The 24,359-nt window shown below is 37.7% G+C and overlaps 1 protein-coding gene across 1 annotated transcript in view; it reads right to left on the reverse strand.

Moving 5' to 3' along the window:
- Nucleotides 1–1,268: 1,268 nt before the first annotated feature.
- Nucleotides 1,269–24,359, reverse strand: part of abtb2b (ankyrin repeat and BTB (POZ) domain containing 2b) — a 60,056-nt gene continuing 36,965 nt past the window's right edge. Inside the window, exons 3-17 of the mRNA XM_051100120.1 lie at nucleotides 22,822–23,029; nucleotides 12,293–12,445; nucleotides 10,306–10,471; nucleotides 10,103–10,192; nucleotides 9,841–9,942; nucleotides 9,665–9,761; nucleotides 7,326–7,461; nucleotides 6,390–6,664; nucleotides 6,059–6,237; nucleotides 5,481–5,586; nucleotides 4,847–4,949; nucleotides 4,630–4,720; nucleotides 4,464–4,532; nucleotides 4,096–4,209; nucleotides 1,269–1,818 (exon numbers count right to left, since the gene is read on the reverse strand). Coding sequence (XP_050956077.1) covers nucleotides 1,621–1,818; nucleotides 4,096–4,209; nucleotides 4,464–4,532; nucleotides 4,630–4,720; nucleotides 4,847–4,949; nucleotides 5,481–5,586; nucleotides 6,059–6,237; nucleotides 6,390–6,664; nucleotides 7,326–7,461; nucleotides 9,665–9,761; nucleotides 9,841–9,942; nucleotides 10,103–10,192; nucleotides 10,306–10,471; nucleotides 12,293–12,445; nucleotides 22,822–23,029 — 2,087 coding nt within the window. The 3' untranslated portion in view covers nucleotides 1,269–1,620. The remainder of the gene's footprint in view (nucleotides 1,819–4,095; nucleotides 4,210–4,463; nucleotides 4,533–4,629; nucleotides 4,721–4,846; nucleotides 4,950–5,480; nucleotides 5,587–6,058; nucleotides 6,238–6,389; nucleotides 6,665–7,325; nucleotides 7,462–9,664; nucleotides 9,762–9,840; nucleotides 9,943–10,102; nucleotides 10,193–10,305; nucleotides 10,472–12,292; nucleotides 12,446–22,821; nucleotides 23,030–24,359) is intronic.

Here is a 24,359-nt window from a genome sequence, read left to right on the forward strand (position 1 = left end):
CCTGCTTACTAAGCCTTTCTCTGTATGGTTTAGCAGCTTCCACACATTTTTCCCATGATTTAGACAGCATAAATGAGCAGAGCAATGTATTCAGTAGTACATTAACCGTGCAATCCATGCTGTTGTTTACATTAGAGTATTTTTCCATGTTTGAGCTGTCCCAATTTTTGTTGTTATTTTACTTTGTACACTTGGCCATTATGAATCAGGCAGCAGTTCAACCTGCAGTGTTCTGAATAACCACAAGGTGGCAGGACAGTCTCATTTTTAAATCAATTCCTTTTTTTTACTTTACACTCTTGCACCCTTTCCTGCTGACTAAGTTCTTCTCTGTATGATTTAGCAGCTTCCACGCCTTGTTCCTGTGGTTTAGCATAAATGAGCAGAGCAATATGGCCATGCATCCAGTTAACTGGGTAACAAACCATGACATAAGCGCAAACCCTCTATTAATGAAATCTGTTGACTTTAGCAGTCTTTGTGGCATTATACAGTGCTGCTTGAAAGTTTGTGAACTCTTTCAAATTTTCTGCATTTTTGCATAAGTATAACACAAAAATCATTTGTCATTTATTTACTGAAAACCATGATCCAGTGTTAAATATTTGCGAGTTGCAAAAGTATGTGAATCTTTGCTTTCAGTATCTGGTGTGACCCCTTTTTGACGCAATAGTGTATTTTGTAACCGCTGATCAGTCCTGCACCACAGCTTGTAGGAATTTTAGCCCATTCTTCAGTACAGAAACACTTGAACCCTGTGATATTGTGGGGTTTCCTTCTATGAACTGCTTGCTTTCCTTTGATTTTACACTTTTTTTCTTTTTTTTTTTCAAAGTTATGAATCAGGCAGCAGTTTAACCTGCAGTGCTCTGAATAACTAAAAGGTGGCAGCACAGTCTCATTTTGAAATCAGGCTTTAAAGCATTGCTCAAATCTCCTTTATACTTCACTCGCATATTGTGTAGGTAGAGTATGCCAGTGTTGTGTATATACGCATATGCAAGACATTGACTGACATAAATAGAATGTCGCCATCTGCAATGACCTCATTGTAATATTTGCATATTAATTTGTGATTAGTCTTCTGTAGCTGTTTGGATATAATTGTAGACACAGTATTTGTATATATATAACTTTATTTGCTTGGCACGAAGCAAGATAAAATAGCAACTTAAATAATCTCACATTTTTAAATAGAAAACATCCTTGTCTTTCGCCATTACAAGATTCATCTATAATAGCTTAAAATAAAACAATTATGGATTTAAAAAAAAAAAAAAAGATATGCTCTAGCCTCCCACTTTTAGCCTAACTCTGTACAAAATGGCATGTGTTTAAGTGTGGGAAACTGTTGTCCACAATCTTAACATACTTTAGTTCTGATAGCTTTAGCCACACAAATGCTGCAGCATTTTATGTCATTTTTCACAAGCTCCCAAAGCCTGTGTCCAATAAATGATTATTTGTAGAATTCATGAAACTGTCCACAAAGCTCAACTTCAGTCAGTCCATCTTTGTTTTTTTTTTTCAAACAGCATTGAAGTCTTTCTTTTGTCTTAACATCTACACATTCATGTCCTTAATTGTGTACTTCCTTCTATTTTTGTCACTTTTTTCCTTTCACACACGAGAAGTCACTAGCAGTGAGCGTAGCCTGCGTGCTAACGTTGCTTCCAGCTCTTCCAGAAGAGAGTCTTTTCCAGTCCGTGTCCCGGACCCCAGGATCAGTGTCCGGAAGGCTTCCCTCTCCAACAGACCGGCCATGTTCTGCAGGAAGTAACCTTCACAGTACGTACTGAGCTCCACCGCACCGTGAGCCTGGACAAAAACACAATAACTAATTATGCACTCAGTTACCGGAGGTAGAGGGTTTTTTGTGAGTCTTTAAAGTCTTCATTTGCTATTCCACAAATTAAGGCCTTAAAAAGGTCTTAAATTGGAGCAGAGTGCAAACATGTAAACATCCTTAAATCAAGATACTTTTTCTAGAGTTGCAAACTTGAAAATGTAGTCTGCTTTTCTGAGAAATTGAACAAAATTAAGTGTTTATGTTTGAAACAAGGACAAATCTGTTGAATAGTTTTCTCTTTGAAATGGGTTCAAATTTCTGAGCCTACTGGTGAATATTTGTTCTTGTTTTAATCATAAACTCATTTTATTTTGATCAGTTTCTCACAAAATGCAACTTGTATTTAGAAAACACTGATGTATTGTTGCATTTAATTTATTCCTTGATTTTTTTTTTTTTTTTTTTTTTTTTTTAACTTGGTTTAAAAAGTGTTTACTCTCATAAAACGTACAGGAACCATGTGGTTGTAACGTTTACCTATTTTAATAAATCCTGTTAGTGTAAATAGTAGCAATGTACCATGTTCCATGGCAATACCATTTTATCTGTGAAACTGAATTGTATTTTCATGATTTTTGACACATAAAATGGTTTTACCCTAGTGTTCTGCCATTTATCATGATAGAATAGAGTATTTGATACCACCAAAAAACTTGTTACAAAGGAAATGTACAGTTGAAGTCAAAAGTTTACATACACCTTGCAGAATCTGCAAAATGTAAATTATTTTACCAAAATAAGAGGGATCATACAAAATGCATGTTATTTTGTATTTAGCACTGACCTGAATAAAAGATTTCACATAAATGATGTTAACATATAGTCCACAAGAGAAAACAATAGCTGAATTTATAAAAATGACCCCGTTCAAAAGTTTGCATACGCTTGATTCCTAATACGGTGTTGTTATCTGAATGATCCACAGCTGTGTTTTTGTTTAGTGATAGTTGTTCATGAGTCCCTTGTTTGTCCTGAAAAGTTAAACTGCCAGTTGTTCTTCAGAAAAACCCTTCAGGTCCTCCAGTTTTCTTGTGTATTTGAACCTTTTCCAACAATGACTGCATGATTTTGAGATCCATCTTTTCACACTGAGGACAACTAAGGGACTCATTTGCAACTATTACAGAAGGTTCAAATGCTTACTGATGATTCAGAAGGGAAAATGGAGCATTAAGAGCCGGGGGTGAAAACATTTGAACAGACTGAAGATGTGTACATTTTTTCCCTAAATATCATATTTTTCATTTAGTACCAACCTTCAGAAGCCACAGAAGATACTTGCATGTTTCCCAGAAGACAAAATAAGTTAAATTTACCTTTATCTTCAAATTCAAAAAGTTTTCACCCCTGGCTCTTAAAGAAGAAGTCCACTTCCAGAACAACAATTTACAAATAATTTACTCACCCCCTTGTCATCCCAGACATGTTCATGTCTTTCTGTCTTCAGTTGTAAAGAAATTATGGTATTTGAGGAAAACATTTCAGGATTTTTCCCCAATATAATAGACTTCATTGGTGCCCCGATTTTGAACTTCCAAAATGTAGTTTAAATGCGGCTTCAAAGGGCTCTAAATAATCCCAGCCATGGAAGAAGGGTCTTATCTAGAGAAACGATCTGTCATTTTGTATACTTTTTAAGCACAATTCTTGGAAAGGGTTTAAACCAGTGGTCTCAAACTCAATTTCTGGAGGGCCACAGCTCTGAACAGTTTTACTCCAACCCTAATCAAACACACCTGATCCAACTAATCAAGGTCTTCAGGATTACTAGAAACTATTAAGCAGGTGTAGGTTGGAGCTGGTTGGAGCTAAACTGTTCAGAGCTGTGGCCCTCCAGGAATTGAGTTTGAGACCACTGTTTAAACACAAAAATGCTGAAAAACCAAAGAATTTGTGGGACCTGAAGGTTTTTTTTCTGAAGAACAGCGGGCAGTTTAACTGCTCAGGACGAACAAGGTAGTCATGAACAAAAACACACAGCTGTGGATCATTCAAATAACAACATAGTATTAAAAATCAAGTGTATGTAACTTTTGAACAGAGTCATTTTCATAAATTCAACTATTATTTTCTCTTGTGGACTATATGTAAACGATATGTAAAATATATTCAGGTCAGTGCTAAATAAAAAATAACATGCATTTGTATAACTCCTCTTATTTTGGAAAAAAAAATGTAGTTATATGCATTTTCATAATATTTTTATAGTTGTATATTGTACATATTACATAATGATATGTTTTTACCTTAGCAGTGTGGTAGATGTTCACAGCATTGTCGAGGTCAATGTTCTGAGCACAGATAATTTCACAGTGCCGCTGCAGCGCCCCCAGCTGGAACAAACTGGCTGCTGACAGTAACTAGAGAAAGCAAACAAAAGGAGTGAACTATAATTCTTTCGTTTTATGACTTGCTTCAATCTACAAAAATAGTTTATTGGCCAAGAAGCGCCTCAGTGAATCTAAGAAGATAAAGTTTCATCTTGAATTACTGCAGGCCAACTCAAGAGGTTCCACTGCATGAACAATTGCCTGTGACTTTGGATAAGCTGCCAAGATCTACCTCTCTTTTTTTGAGCATTTAGCTGGGTTGGCCTGTGTCTTGTTTGTCTTACCTCCAGTAAATCTGGAACGCCCATCTTCACAGACTCCGTGCCCCCGCAGTACAGGTACGACATCATCATCTAGATAAACACAATGAGACTGTGATTAACTCCTGATAACATCTCAGAACACCCTGTTTTGTCACGGCTCGCTGAACGAGGATTCATCTGAAGATACCTGAAAGATGCTGTACTTGACATTGCTGATCTCGATTTCCTTGCGTGGCTGGGTGCTGTCTGTCCCGTTTAGTGCCAGCAGTGTTTTGAACCTAAACGAAAGCAGACAACATGCTTATTCTAAACAGTTCAGTTATTTTCAGATGTCATCTACGTGAGAGACCTGTGTTATGAGATAACTGATTTATTTTATTATGTAAGTAAGGTAAGAGACTCACTTGTCGGATGCTGTGAGCAGCAGAACCCCATGAGCGTAGAATGGTTTGCCCTCCACTAGGAATGTCACGTCAGACATTTCTGGGTTGTTTAGGAAGTGAGGGTCTGTGGAAAGAGAAATCGTGGACATCAGACTTTCAAGATTTTATCAAGATTTTTCCAGAGTAATCAGTTAAAGACAGAAATAAAAATGGACTGCAACTATAATCTGCTTTATGGAAACCTGTTTCTGCTACTGAATAAAAAACGGTATTGCGATTTTTTTTAGCTCACAATTCTGACTTTTTCCTCACAATTGCAAGTTACAAAGTCAGAATTGTGGGATACACACGTGCAGTTGCAAGCAAGTCAGAATTGTGAGATATAAACATGCATTTCTGAGAAAAAATTCCTGCAAACTCGCTGAATTTTGACTTTATAACGTGCAATTGTGAGTTTATATCTTGCATTTGCAAGTCACAATTTTACTGGCAGAAACAGGGTTCCATAGTGCACTATCAAGTAATTGAAAACAATTACCAGTATCATTGACAAACTATAGCTTTTTTTATTTTAATCAATGCTGGGTAGCTTAACTGGTGGATTACATCAATGTTGCAAATTCATAAATCTAACTTCTAAGATGGAGTGAATTACCAAGTTGAGCAAAGAGAGCTGCCTTCTTTTCTTGGATAGAAGGTAGTGGAGCAGGACCGTAACAGTGACTAAAAATGGCACCCAGTTGGTGGATTATTGCCTCGTTCTGTGGAGAAAAAGAGAAAGTAGTTGTTATAAGGTAATTTTAATTGGAGACTAAAGGTCCTTGCACACTGAGTCCAAAATGTTTGCGTTTTTGATATGAATACAAAAAATGCTGAAAATTGAACCTGATCTGAATTTTTTTATGACTGACGAAAGTTTTGGTGGCAGTGTGTAAACGTGATTGACACAAAATGAGGTCGTATTTATTTTTGAACGTGCAAAAAATACGGACAAGAATTTTGGACTCTTTGAGCAAGGACCTTAAAGAGTTATTTAAAGTCCTTGTCACACCAAGTCAGATTTTTTTGGCTCAAAAACAGAATAAAAATGATCTGTCAAGTTTTCAAACTCAAGGTTCTATTTTTAATTGCTCACAATGACAGAATTTATTGTGTAAGTTTGTTGTGAAGAAAATGTTCACTTTGGGTTTTTGTGAAAAAAAAAAAAAAAAAATATCCAAGGCTTTTTTGTACCTTGCTATTTTTCAGGATGTTAAACATCAGAGGAAGGCCGATGCAGACAAGTTCCTCACAGTAGTCCTCCTCTTTGATGGAGGTGAAGTCTCGCAGAAGGGAGAGTGTGACTCCGGCTCTGGACTTTTGCTGAGCGCTGCGTAGTGACTCCAACCACACATGGAGCTTCCATGGCACTCCTGCAGAAGCAGACAATATGTGGAGAACTGTTTACAAATAATCAAGATAGCTCAGCTTTTCATAACCGTATCAAAGAAAGAAAACCTAATCTGTACTCTGCATGTTCCCTGTAAATAATTAGACACTGTGGTTAGTCATGCGTCTAACCTACCTAATGATCTGAGCTCCATGGTGACATCCAGGTAGCCGTGCTCTGCGCTGTAGAAGGATGCCTCCTGCAGAGCTTTCATACGGGCCTTACATAGCTTGGGCAGGGCTTCTTCTGACACCAGGCTGAGGTTTGGAGATGGAGGCGGGGGTAGGGAATGTCCGTTCCGGCCAGACGCCCGCGTCTCGGCCTCCACACCCTCCGCCAGGATCTCCTCCAGCGAGAGCACATCTTCCCTCACTTTCTGAGGCTGAGAGAGGAGCTTCCTCAAAACATTCCTGGAGAACACAGTTATGCATTAGTTCAGTGAGAGATGGATGAGTCCGTAGATTGACAGAGCAAAGCTAGATAGCTGGTTTAATAGATATGTTATGACTGCTTGGACATATGCGATAGATAGATAGCTGATGGATGAGTAGATGAGTAGATATACACAGTAGGTAGATAGTTGCATAGATTGGAATATAGCTAGCTGGGTAGAAAATTTTTTTTTTTTTTTTTTTTTTTTTTTTTTTGGAAAGATAGTTTGATGCACAGGTAGATGGATAAAAAGACAATGAATGCTTGGACATACAGAAGGATTGATACAATGGTATAGAAATAGAGAAATAATCAAGTAGTTACTAAGATAGAAAATTAATGAGAAGACAAATGGATGAGTATAGCCAAATAGTTGCATAGATGGATAGACAGATAGACAAGAATAATTGGATAGCTGCATAGATAGATAGATAGACAAAAATAATTGAATAGATAGCCAAATAGCTAGATAGATAGACTGTCAGATAAATAAAAAGCTAGATGAATAGAAAGTTAGATAGCTGATGTGGTAATGCAGTTGCGTGGGTGTTGTCATAAGTGATCATGTGCAGAGCTGCTGGGGGTGAGTTTGTTTTAGTGTGATCTGTTCCAGGCTGCTGGAATGATGGGAGGTATTACCTATGGCCATGGGCGGCAGCGTGACTGAAGCAGTTCATGTCCTCATACAGCGATGATGTCAGCGTGTTACCGTCCTGGGACCTCAGCAGGGGGTCGGCACCGCGCGCCAGCAGTAAACTAACCATCTCGTAATTCCCTGCGAGATTGCGAAAGCAGGAGAGTGACCAGAGGAGAAGGAGAAAAGGAGAAACAGATGGTAAGATTACACAGATCTGGTGAATAAATGGAGAATAAATAAGAGCGAACCACAATAAAAGAAAAGAACGCAATTCATGATTATTACTGTAATGATCTTAGAAGGGTCATGTCACGATTAATCAACTTTTCCTTGATCTTTTGAGATAAAAGAGCTTGATGTACTATGAAAACATACTGTTAACTTTCAGAACTTGCAACTTCCTCCTCTTCCAAAATCAACTGTACAGTACTTCATTTAGAATTTTGACACCAGTAACATGAAATATTAACTTAATATTGCCTGTTGAAGTTCAGAAACATGGCCCTCCCAGTCATGATGAGGTATAGACTGTAGTCATGTGCCATATTAAATTTTTGTCCGGAATAAAAATGAGGCTGTGAGGCATAGAAGTAGTGCATTCAGTGGTTGTATCCGAATGGCCTACTACTTCTAGCGAGATTCTGAAGTGTGCATACGATGGACACTTTACTATCCCATGACGCCATAGGAGAGGATTTGTGAATGATACTGGAGTGACGCAACTGACATTGATAGCTCACATGATAATGATAACATGGTGAATGTAGTACAACACAGAAAACACTTTCAAGTAATTACCTATTCAGAAAATACCTACTCAAGAGTGTATGCGAGTGGTCCTGGAGAGCCACAGCCCTGCAGAGGTTAGCTTCAGCCCTAATTAAACACACCTGAACAAGCTTATCAAGGTCTTCATTATTTCTAGAAACTTCTAATCTGGTGAGTTGGAGCTGGTTGGAGCCCAAACTCAGTCCTGGAGGGCCGGTGTCCTGCAAGCTCTAACCCCAATTAGACACACCTGAACCAGCTAATCAAGCTTATACTAGGCATACTAGAAACTTCCAGACAGTTGTGTTGAGGCAAGTTGGAGCTAAACTCAGCAGGACACCGGCCCTCCAGGGCAGAGTTTGGGCAGCCCTGAGCTAAACTCTGCAGGACTGGGACCCTCCAGGAAGGAGTTTGAGACCACTGGTGTATGCAATTTTGGATGCAGCCTTCATCTCCCTCAGAGCCTCATTTTCATCTGTGTTGAATTCATTATGGCGTCTAACCTGATTAAGTTCTATTAGGGATTTCTGCAGTGTTCCAATTGGGATAACCTTTGAAGTGAGGACCATCGTGGCTGCCATAGTGAAGGGTAGTTTTAAACCGAAATGCTCAAAAAGGGCCACTTCAAAGTACCCTAGGGAATGAAGAATTTCAAAGGATACAACTGATGGACACTTTACTCCCAAGATTTTTTGCACAGGTTTAATAGTGCAATGACAGCGCCTCATCTAACCTGATTAAGGTCCCCTTTGGTCCCCTACACCAGGAATGCCTAAACATGTTCCTGGAGGACCACTGTCCAGCAGAGTGTAGCTTCAACCAGTTTCAACACGCTTTCCTGGAAGTTTCTAGTGCAGGGATAGGCAGCGTTTGGTCTTGGAATGGAGATGTCCTGCAGAGTTTCGCTCCAATCTTAATCAAACACACCTGAACAAGCTAATCAAGGTCTTCAAGATTACTAGGGCTACAGGCAGGTGAGGTCTTTTTTCAGGGTTGCCTATCCCTGTTCTGGTGTGTCTGAAGACAATGTTTAGCTGGTTCAGGTGTGTTTAATTAGGGTTGGAGCTAAACTCTGCAAGACAGTGGCCTTCATGGAACATCCCTGACTTGCACCTTTCATCCCTTTGAAGCTCCCACTCTGGAAGGTAAACCCTTTGAGGGGTTAAGGCATACGGACAAGCTCTTCAGAATGGAATGCAGTGAAAGTGTGACAAATAGGGTAGTATTCTAGATATTATAGTATGGACAGTGGTAAAGTCCATCTAACTTTTTACATACTAAATGTTTAAAAAAAGATTTGACTTCTCAGACTTCTTGTTGAATGTCCCCACACCTATAAAAGGTTTCAAACCAAACACATGCTCTGAATTGTGGCAGAATTCTTCCTGACCCAGTTCCGTCAACTCTCATACAGTTTGTGGCCTGTACACTTTGACTTTGGTCTGCCAAGACAGGGCCATATTTTTAGGGATTCCTGTTTGGGATAGGAGTGGCCAGCCTTCCCTGGCAGGCTATAAATCTGAGCTGGTGGATGTAGGGAAAGGCTGGCATGAGGGAGTTGTGCTACACACACCTGCTGCAGATGCCAGCTGGAGAGGCGTCTCAACATTGCTCTCCTGTCCGTTACGGACGGCTGCTCCTTCCACATTCGCCCCGGCATCTAACAGAAGCTAAAGATAAAGATGTAGGTTAGGAGAGTAAAGAAAAAACAAAAAAACATTGCTGATAATAAAACAAGCAACTTGTTACCTGCACTACTGAAATATGTCCATGTAACACAGCGAATGTGAGCGCCACCCAATGGCGGCTGTCTGGATGGACTGATGGGTGTTTGGGAGAACAAACGGGTACCTGAACACAAAAGACCATCAGCTAAATAAATGCCGAAAAATTCAAATACCAACGTTTTTTAAATAATTTAATGAACATTTAAATCGAATTGAACTTGTTTTAAACAGGTCTTAAAATCAAAAAATAGTGACGGACTAAAAAAGTAATTGGTGGTCCATACCGCTACATCCAGATTGGCTCCAGCATCAATCAGCATCTGGACTAAAGCCTCGTCTCCAGCTGAGCAGGCGTACATGAGCGGAGTCATACCCTACACAGATGCATCCAAAATGTGATATCAGTGTAACAGAGTGATGTATAGTTTGGTCTTCAGTGCTGACAGGTGCTGTTAACATCTGGTTTGCGGTTCTGAGCTCACAGTACCTGGTCATCCATGCTGTTGACACCATCTGGCCCCAGCAGCTCGATGGCCTGGCCGATCAGGTCGGTGCGGCCGCAGTTGAGCATGCGGAAACCCAGGTCCAGCTGGAACTTATCTGTAGCGGCTTTGGCATCTAGCCGCCTGAAGGAGCTAAAGCAGCACTCGGGCCTACAGAAGACAGAAGAAGAGTAAGAAAACATGCATTAAGGGAAAGGAGGACAGTGAGGGAGTGAGTGGGGAAAGAGATGGTGGTGTTCAGTACTTGCTTTCATGGGTGGAGTGCTGTATTTTCCTAAAGTGTTTTCAAATCATTAAGTATAAGGCTGGGCTCTTGAGGATCAGTAAAAATCTGAGGCTTTGCTGAAGGTCTTTGCCAATGTTTTAATGCAGTTTGATGGAAAGTCACATATAAGGAGAAGCATGAGATCATGTCTAATAGGTTCAGCTCTGCCACATTTTAAGTACCGTTTAAAAGTGTTGACATTTTAAAAAATTGATTTAATTAGTCTTACAAGGTTGTGATAGAAACAGTAAAATATACTTTGAAAACGAGGTCACTACGACTGGAGAACTTGACAAAGCACCTTAAAGTCAGCATGAAATGTGATGTTCCATTGGCCTTGTTGCATGATTCATTAGCTAAAATTATTCTTAAGTGTTTTTTATCTATTAACAAAAATAGTTTTCATTCATTCTATGGTTCTGAAAATGTTTATTTATTAATATTTGTATATTTTTTGAACAAAGTTACTGTATAAAAAGTGTAGTATGTGTCTGTATGTTCTGATTTGTTGCTAGGGTGTTATGCAGTTGCTAAGATTCTGTAAGTGGTTACTAGGGTGTTCAGGTTGCTAGGGCATTGTTATTCAATTACCAAGTTGTTCTAAGTGGTTGCTAAGGTGTTCTGGTTGCTAGGGCATTGTAATGCAGTTGCTAAGCTGGTGTAAGTGGTTTCTAAGGTGTTCTGGCTGCAGGAGCGTTTTTTTTTATGCAGTTGCCAAGCTGTTTTATGTGGTTGCTAAGGTGTTCTGGTTATTAAGGTGTTGCTATGGGCATTGTTATTCAATTACCAAGTTGTTCTAAGTGGTTGTTAAGGTGTTCTGGTTGCTAGGGCGGTGCTATAAGTGCAATTGCCAAGCTGTTCTGAATGGCTACTATGGTTGTCGGGTTGCTAGGGCATAATTATGGAGTTGCCAAGCTGCTATATTTGGTTGTCGGGGTGTTCTGTTTGCTAGGGCTTTGTTACGCAGGTGCCAAGCTGGTTGCTAGAGCGTTGTTATGCAGTTGCCAAGCTGTTTCCAAGTGGTTGCTAAGATGTTCTGGTTGGTAGGGCATTGTTATGCAGTTGCCAAACTGTTCTAAGCTTTAAAGGTGTTCTGATTGGCTTCTAGATCATTTCTATGCCTTCTGAGTGGCCATCTCACACTTGTTTCTGAGTGGTTCTTGGGTGTTTCTATTCAGTTTCTAAGGTGTCCTGACAGGTTGCTAAGACATTGTTTTTTGGTTGCTATGGTGCTCTGGTTGCTAGGGCGTTGGTATGAAGTTATTCTGTTTCTATGCAGTTATTAAGGTGTTCGTGGATGGGAGTGGAGACTATCTAAGGCACTGGTCTCAAACTCAATTCCTGGAGCGCCACAGTTCTGCACAGTTTAGCTCCAACCCTAATCAGACACACCTGATCCAACTAATCAAGGTCTTCAGGATTACTAGAAACTTCCAAGCACGTGTGAGTTGGAGCTGGTTGGACCTAACTCTGCAGAGCTATGGCCCTCCAGGAATTGAGTATGAGACCTCTGATCTACGGTGTTTAGAAGTGGCTAGGGTGTTGCTATGTGGTTGCCAAGATGTTTAGTGTGTTTTTGGGTGTATTTCTCTCAGTTTTTTGCTCTCTAGATATGGTTTGCATTTTCTTCACTCATGTATCATCCAACAGCTATGAATGTATGCTAGTTGTCAGTCAGGAAGTGTTGTATGATGTGAATGTCTTACTTCAGCAGTCTTGGCTCACAGTCCAGTCCAGGCAGGAGCAGCCGTGCCGTTTGTCTGACATCATCGCTGTCCACCAATAAGCTGCGGCGATGCTCAGCGTGAACGATGGCCACACGCATCCACTCCATCAGCGGTGGGAGGAGGAGGAACGGCCTGGGGATGCCAAAAAAACAGCAAGTTTGTTTACAATCCATTGTTGTATTATTATTGCAACTTTTTTTTTGTATTCATTGCTGTAAGAAACTACAATGCTCCGTTGTACTCTCCCAATGACACTGACAACCATGAATTGATTTCAGATTTGTTTTTTGAAATTTGTATTTTATTATTCAAGTTGTAAAATGGAAAAAATGCCTTTCAGATTGCTTATTTGTTCCCAAAAGTGAGCTAAAACCAACTATAAAATACTATTGTTTTTATATATAGATAATTATAGAGTGTGTATAGTGTGCATGTGTGTGTGACAAGTCTGCTGAGATCGACAGTTGTGTAAAACAAGTTGGGCCACACCGCACTAAATCTGCTTGTGTTTGTAAAGCAGGGCTTGTGCAATAAGAAAGCGCAGCTTTCACTAAGACAGCCCGTGTCTTTCAGCACCCTGTCATATCAGAGAGTTCATGCTGAGAATGATCTACAGCTGCTGAAGTTGTCTTGTTTTTAGCACCTCACGCACACTCCCTGCAGACATGAATGAGTTTGTATGTATGCAAGCTTCTTGACATGAGGACAGATAGGGGCTGTTTACTGGAGGATTGTATTGCGCAATAATAACTCAGAGCTTTGACAAGTTCCAGCCTCTGAAAGGTGAAGCAGAGGTGAAAAAGCATAGAGAAAATACACATCAAAGTGTGTTTTTTCTTGGTCAAAGTTTGGCTCAAATTGAATAAACATTGCAAAAAGTGGTTTTCAAAGCAAGTATATTGTAAACTATTGTGCAGTACACAGAAACTAAAAGTTATGCAAAAGGAAAAATAGGACAGAAGTGAAAACACCCTTAATGTACGCACTCTCACCCAGGGATCAAACGGTCACCCCTGCTGGTTGATATCTCAACTATACTGAGATGGTTGCATACTTCAGATGGCCCTGCGGCAGCCAAACAACTGCCACTGAGGTGAACAGAAATGCTGTAAGATTTCTTCAGATAATATAGACCTCCTTTACTGTCACCATTAAAGGCAATTTGTACCATGGGCACGTATGGTAACTGTTTAGCTGCACCAGCATCACTTAGCTGTATTTAGCATCCAAATCAGCCTGAACCGTGAAGTATCATCACCAGACACTGATACAGATTCAGAATCCCCTTCCCAAATCCTAATCTAATCTTTTTCGAAGTAAAACCCTGATAAAAAGATTAGGAATCCCGCAGCTAATAGTACTGCAGTTTTTCATATCGTCTCCCCAGCCTTCCATCCCCACAGAGAAAGTGAGCTTCACATCGGATTTAGAGAAGATACCAACATGAAAGTCGGGCCCCAGAGCGCTCGATGCACAGCAGGAACACAATGACGTCAAACAACAAACCGAAGAAGTCCCGTCGAGAGTCTGTCAGCCCAGCAAGACATGCAAATGAGACGTACCGAGAGGAGCGTGAAGCTCATTAAACACACAAGATATGCGCAACAGAGAAACAAATCTCCTGAGACCTACAGACGTGCTCAACCACAACAAACAGATCAGCTCTGCAGATGACAACTTGATGGGAGCCATTTTGGTTCAAAAGAAAAGACAATTAAAATTCTGAAGTCAGCTTTCAAGCTTGAAACATCTGAAGGCTAAGCTAAATTTAGAGAAGCTATATTTAAATCTTGAGGGAGGATGTGAAAAGATCATGGTTTGTTTGCCAGGTGTTTTGCCAGTGATCAGTTTGTTTGGGTAGCAGGGCTGCCACAAGAGGCACAATAGCGGACTATAGTGTAAAGTAGTGTTGTGTTCTATAGGGTAATAATTTTAGAAGATCTTCATAAGGAAGTTAAAGTTGATATGTTGAAGTTTTACTTAAAATTAGGTGTAGAATTTGGTGTTTCATAAAAAAGTGTAGAACTTGGTGTTTCTCTCTAAATTTGGTAAAGAATGTACTTCACTAAAAGAATTGGTGTAGAATTTCTTGTTTCACTCAAACTTTGTTGTAGAATTTGATGTATTACAAAAGGTTGGTTTTTTTGGTGGTTCACTAAAAGAATTGTATTATTTAGTGTTTCTCTCCAAATTTGGAGTAAAATTTGGTGTTTCACTTACCAACTTTTTTGTAGAATTTGGTGTTTCACTTAAAATTTAGTGTAGAATTTGGTGCATCACAAAAAAAGGTATGGAACTTGGTGTTTCTCTCTAAATTTGATCAGTAATGTGATATTTTACTCAAACTTTTGTGGTTCACTAAAAGAACTGGTGTAGAATTTGGTGTCTCTCTCCAAATCGAGTGTAGAATTTCATGTTTTACTCAAAAAAGTTGGGGTTTCACTCAAAATTTAGTGTAGAATTTGGTGTATTCCAACACCAAGTTAGAACTTGGTGTTTCTCTCTAAATTTGGTAAGGAATGTGGTATTTCACTCAAAATTTAGTGTAGAATTTGGTATATCACAGAAAAAGGTATAGAACTTGGTGTTTATGTCTACATTTAAGCAAAAATGTGTTTTTTTGTTTTTTGTTTTTTTTTACTCAAAATTTGGTGGTTCACTACAAAAAATGTAGAATTTAGTGTTTCTCTCCAAATTTGGAGTCAAATTCGGTTTCATTCAAAATTTGTTGTAGAATCTGTTTTTTTTTCCCACTTACACCAAATTCTGCACCAATTTCTATCACAAAAAAAGGTATAGAACTTGGTGTTTCACTCTAAATTTGCTAAAGAATGTAGTATGTCACTCTAAATTTGGTGGTTCACTAAAAGAACTGGTGTAGAATTTGGTGTATCTTTCAAAATTTAGCTTAGAGTTGGGTGTTTTGCTTAAAATTTATTGTAGAACTTATTCTTTAACTTACAGTTTGATAGAATTTGGTGTATCGCAAAAACATTTTAGAATTTGGCGTTTCACTCAAAATGTGTTGAATTTTTTTTTACTCAAAATTTTGTTTAGACTTTGGTGTTTCACTCAAAATCTGGTTAAGAAGTTGGTTTTTCACTTAAAATTTGGTGTATCACAAAAAAATGTGTAGAATTTGGTGTTTTACTCAAAATCTTAAGAACTTCTCCAAAAATTGGTGAAGAATATTTGTTCTAGAATTTGGTTTTTCAACGACTACTTGGTGTAGAATTTGGTGTATCACAAAAACTGTAAAATTTGGTGTTTCACTACAAATTTGGTAAAGAATGTTGTTTTTCACTCAAACTTTGGTGGTTTACTAAAAGAATTGGTAAAGAATTTGGTGTTTCTCTCAGAAATTTGGTGGTTCACTAAAATAATTGGTGTAGAATTTGGTGTATCTTTCAAAAATTAGTTTAGAATTGGGTGTTTCGCTTAATTTATTGTAAAACTTGGTTTTTTAACTTAAATTTGATGTAGAATTTGTTGTATCGCAAAAAAAAATGTAGAATTTGGTGTTTCACTCAAAATCTGGGTAAGAAGCTGTTTTGTCACTAACAATTTGGTGTATCACAAAAAAATGTGTAGAATTTGGTGTTTTGCTCAATCTCCTTAAGAACCTCTCCAAAATTGGTGAAGACTTTGGTGTTTCACTGAAAATTTGTTCTAGAATTTGTTTTTTCAACTACTATTTGGTGTAGAATTTGGTGTATCACAAAAACTGTAAAATTTGGTGTTTCACCAAATTTGGTAAAGAATGTTGTTTTTCAATCAAAATTTGGTGGTTTACTAAAAGAATTAGTAAAGAATTTGGTGTTTCTCTCAGAAATGTGTTGGTTTGCTAAAAGAACTGGTTTAGAAGTTGATGATTCACTCATCAAAATTAAAACCACCCCCTCATAAAATTAAACAATTACACAGAACTGGCAAGTAACAATAAATTAAATGTCAAAGTGGAAAAAATGTAGAAATAGGGTATATTCAGGTAAACTAGGACAGATGCCTGAGAAAAGTCTAAATTAACCTAAAGTAACCCTAGTATTTTTCACGATGTTTCATGGCGGTTAAAAGAAGTCATGCTTTTCTGCACTACAAACAATGGATTTAAGTAGAACATGCCAAAATAAACCTGATTATATCTGCAGATCTGAACAAAACCAAAGATAAAACTAAAAGAGTGGTCTATTTGCAAGCCAGAAGCTGTATAACGCCTACATTTAGGAAAACAGATGAGGTTTAGTAACATTTGTTTGACTTGTGGTTGTAAAACAGCTCAACCTTAATCCATGTGTAAGGAAAGATCTTCATGGGAAAGTGAGGGAAGAGGCACAGAGAAACACTCTTAATAACCACACACTTTCACTAAAATAGTTTAGAGGAACAGTTTTAGCTGCCTACTGTATTGATCAAGGGAATTTTCCAAGTACTAAGGCTCTTAAAACCACTGTCAGGACTAATAGATTGCAGCCTGCTAAGTGTGTTTACTTTGGTCGCTCAAAAGAGGGGGTGGACGGTGTTTGGGGGACTTGATATCTGTGAGAGTATACAAGGATTTGATTGTATATCTGTGTGTGTGTTTGTGTGGAAAAAGGTATCAGTTAGTACACTAACTAAACGAGTTGAAGACGGGAAAAGTTTATGGGAATTTTCCATACACTTCATATACAGTAATATACTATATAAGGCACCAGGTTTTCAAAAAAAGCATAATTATTAAATACATTTGCATTACATTCTCTCAGAAATCTGAGGGGAACCATCAGTTTGATTGTGCCTGGCACTTCTGGCAACTTCTACCAACAGTGTCATTAAAAAGCAATATGCACAACACTCAGGTCTAAATACACACTTGATACTATGCATGTCAGCTCTTTTCAATTGCTAAATGGAATTATTGATTCCTCAAAGCTTTTCAAACAACAAACAAAAGATGGCAATAGCTCTGTTAGCACGCTAGCCAAACATAAACTTCTGATGCGTAGTCCACTCCTCTGCTCTTTATGAATGAAAAACAAAACCAGCATGAAATTTAAGCTCTTCAACATTTTTACAACCTCTGCTTTGTTCTGTTGTCAGAGCGCTACGCTAGTGAAAAGCAAAAGTCTGTCTGCGTCCCTCCATCTCTTGTTCGTTTGGCCCCTGGGTCACGCTTCAACAATGACCCGCGCTTCTGAATCGAGGGCTCAAGTTCAACCCGTGGCCTTCGACCCGAAATCCTAGCTCAGTTTCAAGCCTACATCAAAGCACGCCTAATCAGGGCTTGTGGAAACCTTATAGCGCTTTGGGCTAATTTGGCAGACTAGCACGCACAGACATTTACACACGTGTTAAGGACTCTAACGTGACTAGATTACACCAGAGATGTGTAACGGTGATTAAGAGTTCACTACTGAGACCACACGGCTGCGTCCTTCGCTATAAACATATATAACACTGAAGCATGTCTCTGAGTCATATACAAACACTAGCGTCTGGCAGGAGACTCTACGGCCGCTGCATATTAAACGCTGTGGTTTTCAAGCCAGGAATTTCTCGCGGTTTGGCAGCGGATGATGATTAATCCCAGCATTACTTTAAATGGGAGAGTTATTTGGTATATTTGTTTGAATTCAAAAATCATGTGTAAATAGTGTACTACAGCCCGCCGTTGAGATATTGATTTCAGTTGATTTCTAAATGTGCTTTCCACAGACAAGGCCTTAATTAAAGAAATAATGTTATTGTTTAATTAGTGCTCATATAAAATGTCTGCCTTCCAATTTTTTCTTTAATTATTGCTTTAATTATCACCTTTCTGCTTGGCATTAGATATTAGTAGTGGATATATTACCCATTACCCCTTAAAGTACACAAAGATACATTTGTAACGACTTTCTAATGCAATGGATATGTGTTTGACAGGTAACAGCATGATTTTGTTTTCTTTGTTTGCATGAATTGGTTTGTTTTGTTTGGCTCACTTTCAGTAAGTGAAATAGGACATGACCAAATGGGGAGAAAAAATAAAAAAATTGTTTTTAAGAATTTAGTACTAGACATGTCAGTCAGACTAGCAGCCAAAAGCATGATTTAGCTTGTTTGTTTGTTTGCTTGCTTTGTTTCTCTTCCTGTAGTTGAGATAAGACATCAAACTGAAAAAAAATATAAATGTTAGTAAATATAAAATTTAGTACTACACATGCCAGACAAACAAGCAACTGCAGGATTATTTATTTATTTATCTATTTATTTATTTACTGGCTTACTTCTTAGTAGGTGAGATGATTAAAAAACATTATTTAAAAAAAAAATAAAATGATTTTAAGTTAATACTATATATGTCAGACAAAAACCAACACAATGATTTTTTTTTTTTTTCAGTAGGTTAAATAAGACATGGTTAAATGGGGAAAAAATGTAAATGTTTTTAAGAACTTACTACTAGATATCTCAGACTAACAGCCAACAGCATGTTTTAGCTTTTTTGTTTGTTTTGTTTTGTTTTGTTTGTCTGGCTCACGTCTTTTGGTAGGTGAGATAAGAAATAATCAGTTTGAAATGTTAAATATAAAACGTAGTACTAGACATATCAGACAAACAATCAACTGCATGACTTTTTACTTTTTTGTTTGTTTGTTCGTTTGTTTATTTATTTTCTGGATTCTTTCAGTAGATGAGATAAAAATGATGAAAACAAAAAAAACCCAATGTTTTTAAGAAGTTGTGAGACAAAAACCAACAGCATGATTTGTTTTTGTTTGTTTTGTTTTATTTTGTTTTATTCGTCTGGTTTGCTTATTTCAGTAGGTTAGATAAGAAATGATTAAACAGAAAAGAATATAAATGTTAATAAATGTAAAACTTGGTACTAAACATGCCAGACAAACAACCAACTGCATGTTTTTTCTTCTACTTTTTTGTTTGTATTTATGTATTTATTTTCTGATAAAATAAAAAAAATATATATATATATATATATATATATATATATATATATATATATAAATATTTATACATAAATAGAACTTTGTACTAGACATGTCAGAAAAGCAACAGCATGATTTTTTTTGTTGTTTGTTTTTGTCTTGTTTTGTGTATATATATGTATATATATATATATATATATATATATATATAAATATTTATACATAAATAGAACTTTGTACTAGACATGTCAGAAAAGCAACAGCATGATTTTTTTTGTTGTTTGTTTTTGTCTTGTTTTGTTTTTGTTTGTCTGGCTCACTTATTTCAGTAGGTTAAATGAGACAATCAAATGGGGAAAACATACATAAATGATTTTAGGAACTACTAGACATGTCAGACAAACAGCTGTTTTTGTTTTGTTTGTTTGTCTGGGTCACTTGTTTTAGTAAGTAAAAAAAGTAAATTTAGTAAATTAAAAAACAAAGATCAAACTGAAAAAAAAAATACATAAATGTTTTTAATAGGTTTAGTATGAGATATGTCTAACACCTAACAGCATGATTTATCTTTTTTGCATGTTTTTTTGTTTTGTTTTGTTTGGCTGGATCACTTCGTTCGGTAGGTGAGATAAGGAATACTCTATAAACTATAAATGTTAGTAAATTTAAAACTTTGTACTAGACATGCCAGACAAACAACCAACTGCATAGTGAGATATATATATATATATATATATATATATACACAGTACAGAAATGTTTTTTAAGAACTTCATACTAGATAGTTTTTAAAAAAAAACAACAGCATGATTTTTTTTTTTTTTTTTTTTTTTTGATTGTGTTTTTTATTTGTTTTGTTTGTCTCACTTATTTCTGTAGGTTCATGATCAAATGGGGAAAATATGTAAATGTTTTTAAGATCTGTTTTGTTTTGTTTGTCTGGATCACTTCTTTTGGTAGGTGAAATAAAAATGATCAAAATGAAAAAAAAAAAGTTTTTAAGTGGTTTGTATGAGACATGTCAGACTGTTCACCAACAGCATGATTTTAATTTAATTTAATTTTATTTAATTTTATTTTATTTTATTTTTATCTGTCTCATTTGTTTTAGTAGGTGAGATAAAACATGGCCAAACAGAAATAAAATGTATTAATGTTTAATATAATACTTGACATGTTAGTGAACAGTTTTGTGTAGTGTGCAAAGAGACCTGACATACTGGTGTACTGATGTATTCATAGAAATATGTATTCTTAGATGTAGATGTTTCTAAAATGAGCTTCAAACAAGTTCGCTAAGTCGTTATCTACTCTGAAGCTCATTTCAGAAACCTAATCTTACTGTTCTCTAATTAGTCAGTATGCACGGATATGTCTTGTCTTCTCAGTCCTGATCTGGGGTCAGCGTCCTTTCCACCCCTCTCATCTTACAGTGCCTCCTTGATGTGCGACCACTTACCACCCAGCACTCCCGTTCACCTTCCTGACCCTTTCCTCCCTCTCTCTCCACCCACTCTATAGGACACACATACCCGTCATAAATCAACACTTACTATTACAAGCCTCTAGCTCGCATAACCAAACTTCACTGGATCCGTGACGCCCCCTTTCCATTTACAGGACCACACAGTACGCATATGTGCCATTGTGGTTTCATTTAAAGCAAAGGTTTTATAGACTTTTCAATAGAAGGGGTGTTGAGGAGACCTTAAATAATGATTAAGGCCTTTACCGTAATTACTGCCAGGACCAACGCGCCACCTGTGTCCCATTCTGCTACTTCACCACGTACATAAGCGCTCAGCAATATTTCTGGAAATCTTTCCTGGCATGATCGTTAAGAGAGATTCATGATTGGAGTCCTGGAGTCGGCAGTAAGGCTCCATTGTTGTTTTCCACTTAAGTTTGTTAGTTGAAGGTCTTACACAATTGAACCAGCTGCAGCCAATATCAAGATTTGCCCTTTACTTACTCAACATACAACCTGGTAATTGCACACATGCGTATACACACAATCACAACATGTGGACAGTTGCGCTTGGCATTCAACAACAACACATCAAAGAAAGAAACAAACATCTGAGTCCATCAACGAAGGTCTGGATTTACTTCGTTTTTGGACGCAGCAAGAGCTTCCAGAAATTGTTGTACCTGTGTGACTCATTTATCAAGTAAGTCATTGTTTTGGGCTTATTTTGCTTAAATTTGAGATAAAATTAGGCATTTCTAAGAGTTCACCATCAAGAATAAAACAACTAAAGTTACCCAGATGTGTTTGTTGTGTAGTTTTTCCAAGTAAAAAGCTACCGTTTCCAAAAAGTAATGGTTTAGCGTGACAAAATGCTATATTGCTAGTATTTATGTCCAGTTGGTTGAGGTAAGGCCACTTCCAGAACAAAAATTTACAGTTAATGTACTCACCCCCTTGTCATCCAAGATGTTCATGTCTTTCTTTCTTCAGCTGTAAAGAAATTGTTTTTTGAGGGAAATATTTCGAGATTTTTCTCCATAAAATGGACTTGTATGGTGCCCCAATTTTGAATTTCCAAAATGCAGTTTAAATGCGGCTTCAAACGATCCCAACCAAGGAAGAAGGGTCTTATCTAGCAAAACGATTGGTTATTTTCATTAAAAAAAATACAACTGAAATACTTTTTAATCTTAAACACTCGTCTTGTCTTGCTTTCCCTAAACTCTGTGTATTCTGGCTCAAGACAGTTAGGGTATGTCAAACAACTCCAATCGTATTTTCTCCCTCAACTTCAAAAATCATTTCAAAATCATCCTACATTCCTGCAGAAGTACCGACCCAGTCTTTGCAAAGTGAACATGCAAAGAAGATCAAACACCCTTAACAAAAAAGGTAAAACAGCGATATAGGATGATTTCGAAGTTGAGGGAGAACATGAGATGGGAATTTTTAGACATACCCTAACTGTCATGAACTAGAAAAAAAAGTTAAAAAAAAAAAGTTCCTGAAATGTTTTCTTCACAAAACATAATTTCTTTACGACTGTAGAAAGAAAGAACATCTTGGATGACAAGGGGTGAGTAAATTATCTGCCAATTTTTGTTCTGAAAGTGGACTTCTCCTTTAAATGGCTTTAGTGTAGCTACATTTTGCCGTTTAACTGCCTCCAAATATGAGTAGCTATTAACTTGCCAAGTAAATTCCCCAGCACAGTATTTGTACTCTTCAAATAGGCATCCATCCAAGAGTATCTCAGTGAAGAGCCAATATTTACACCTGTAACTGAACCCTGTATAATATAAACCTTCGTATTTACCTTTAGCAAGCAGGTCATACCCTGAGGACATCCTGGAAGACAGGACAGCTAATGATCCACTCTTAAAACCACCCTCTCTTTAAGAACAAGTTACAATGAACTTACAAGAAACAGCAGCTGGAGAAGAAGTTTGAGGAGCTCCTCACATTTCTACTATATCATTAACAGCTTTAAAGTACCTTCAGGCTGTGTGATTTCCAGAGTTTACTTACATATCAATGGGCCATTAGGGGTTTGGGCTGTTAATTAGCTTAGCGCCCACTGTGTGAATTGGAGACTGGATTAATGGGAGGGGAATTGTAATGAGGCTCACCTTTCTTTGCTCAGGGCCATCCTGGGCGGATCCAGGTTGGGGTTCTCCATGGACTCCATCTGAGGGCATCGCAGGAAGTAGTAGAGAGTGTGGAGGGCGTCCGGAGACCAGGAGACGGGCTGCTGGCGGGCATGACGGGCAGGACTGAGCCCGTGACGGACAGAACTGAGGCGCTGCATGTGGTGCATAGCCCGTGACACCAGGTCACCTGATGATGACAAACAATAAATCAAAAAATGAAGAATTTTAGTTAAAGCATTATACAAATATTTGAAACCTGCAGAACAAGTATTTGTTTACAATAAAAATTCTTATTTGTCATTGACCCAGATATCAAATTATCACCAGAGCTCAGTCAGAAGCTAACAAGACCTTGGACACTAACTGAAACCAAAAACCACAAGTTGGCCTTCATAGCTAATGTAGAAAGTGATTGTGAAAGAGTCAGCACATGTGGGATGAAACACCCACCTGCTGATGTCTTTCCCTCACAGTTTCACAACATATGAACAACCTTGTAATTGCACCAACAAGGCGTCCATTGAAACTTGGATCCAACACGTGGTAGGAAACAATCCAGGTACTTACTAAACTACATACATTGATTAGCATTCAATGCATGTCTTGGTCTACGCTAATTTGAGAAGCAAAGTTGTGGGCTGGCCGCTCCATTTGTGGGAACATGTAGACTTCATTTGTGGTAATCACCCCTTGGGTTCATTTTCAAACCACTGAGTGGTTTGTGAGTAGGAGGAATCTTCCGTTATTATCTGAAAGATGCCAAACTTCCAGCAATAGGGCCTCTATTGTATTCTGCTAGGCCCTACAAAGGGTCTTAAGAGAATTTCTGAAGCAATCAGGAAGTTTGGGGATTTGCTACGAATGCTTGCCCCGCAGGCTGAGATCATTGCGATTGGACTGGGGAATGAAATGATGTCACATCAGTTCACATTTAATTTTGCTTGATTTTGCCTGTCTACATTTCCATGGAACAATAGTTCAAAGGTGTGTACAAGCTGAAGTGAATTTTTCCAGTCAATTCTGCTTACCTAATACATAATCGGCATAAGCCAGTGGTAGTTTGAAGGTGTGGGTGAAGTTTTGCGTAAAGTTCGTTTTGGTAAGCTGTTTTGAACTCCCACAACAAACTCCAAACAAACTTCAATTTGACCTTCATTTTTTAAATTATGTCACATCAGTTCGCTCTCGCTTTTGTTTACCTATTTTGGCATTGTTATAAACCAGTGGTAATTTGAAGGTGTTTACCAGCTCAAGCAAACTTTTCCATCAACTTCACTTTTGCAAGCTGTTTCAAAATTCCTGAAACAAATTCAAAATGAACCTTTTTTTGGCCTTAATTTTGTTTGAAATAAAGTTCACTTTGGCAAGCTGCTTCGAACTCCTGAAACAAGCTTCATTTTGGCCTAATGTTTGAAATTGTCACATCAATTCATTCTTCGACTTTGCTTGAATATTTCGAAGTCACTATAGACCAGTGGTAATTCGAAGGTGTTTACCAGCTCAAGCTAACTTTTTCA

The sequence above is a fragment of the Labeo rohita genome, chromosome 25 (assembly GCF_022985175.1).
Source record: "Labeo rohita strain BAU-BD-2019 chromosome 25, IGBB_LRoh.1.0, whole genome shotgun sequence".
Classification (NCBI taxonomy): domain Eukaryota; kingdom Metazoa; phylum Chordata; class Actinopteri; order Cypriniformes; family Cyprinidae; genus Labeo; species Labeo rohita.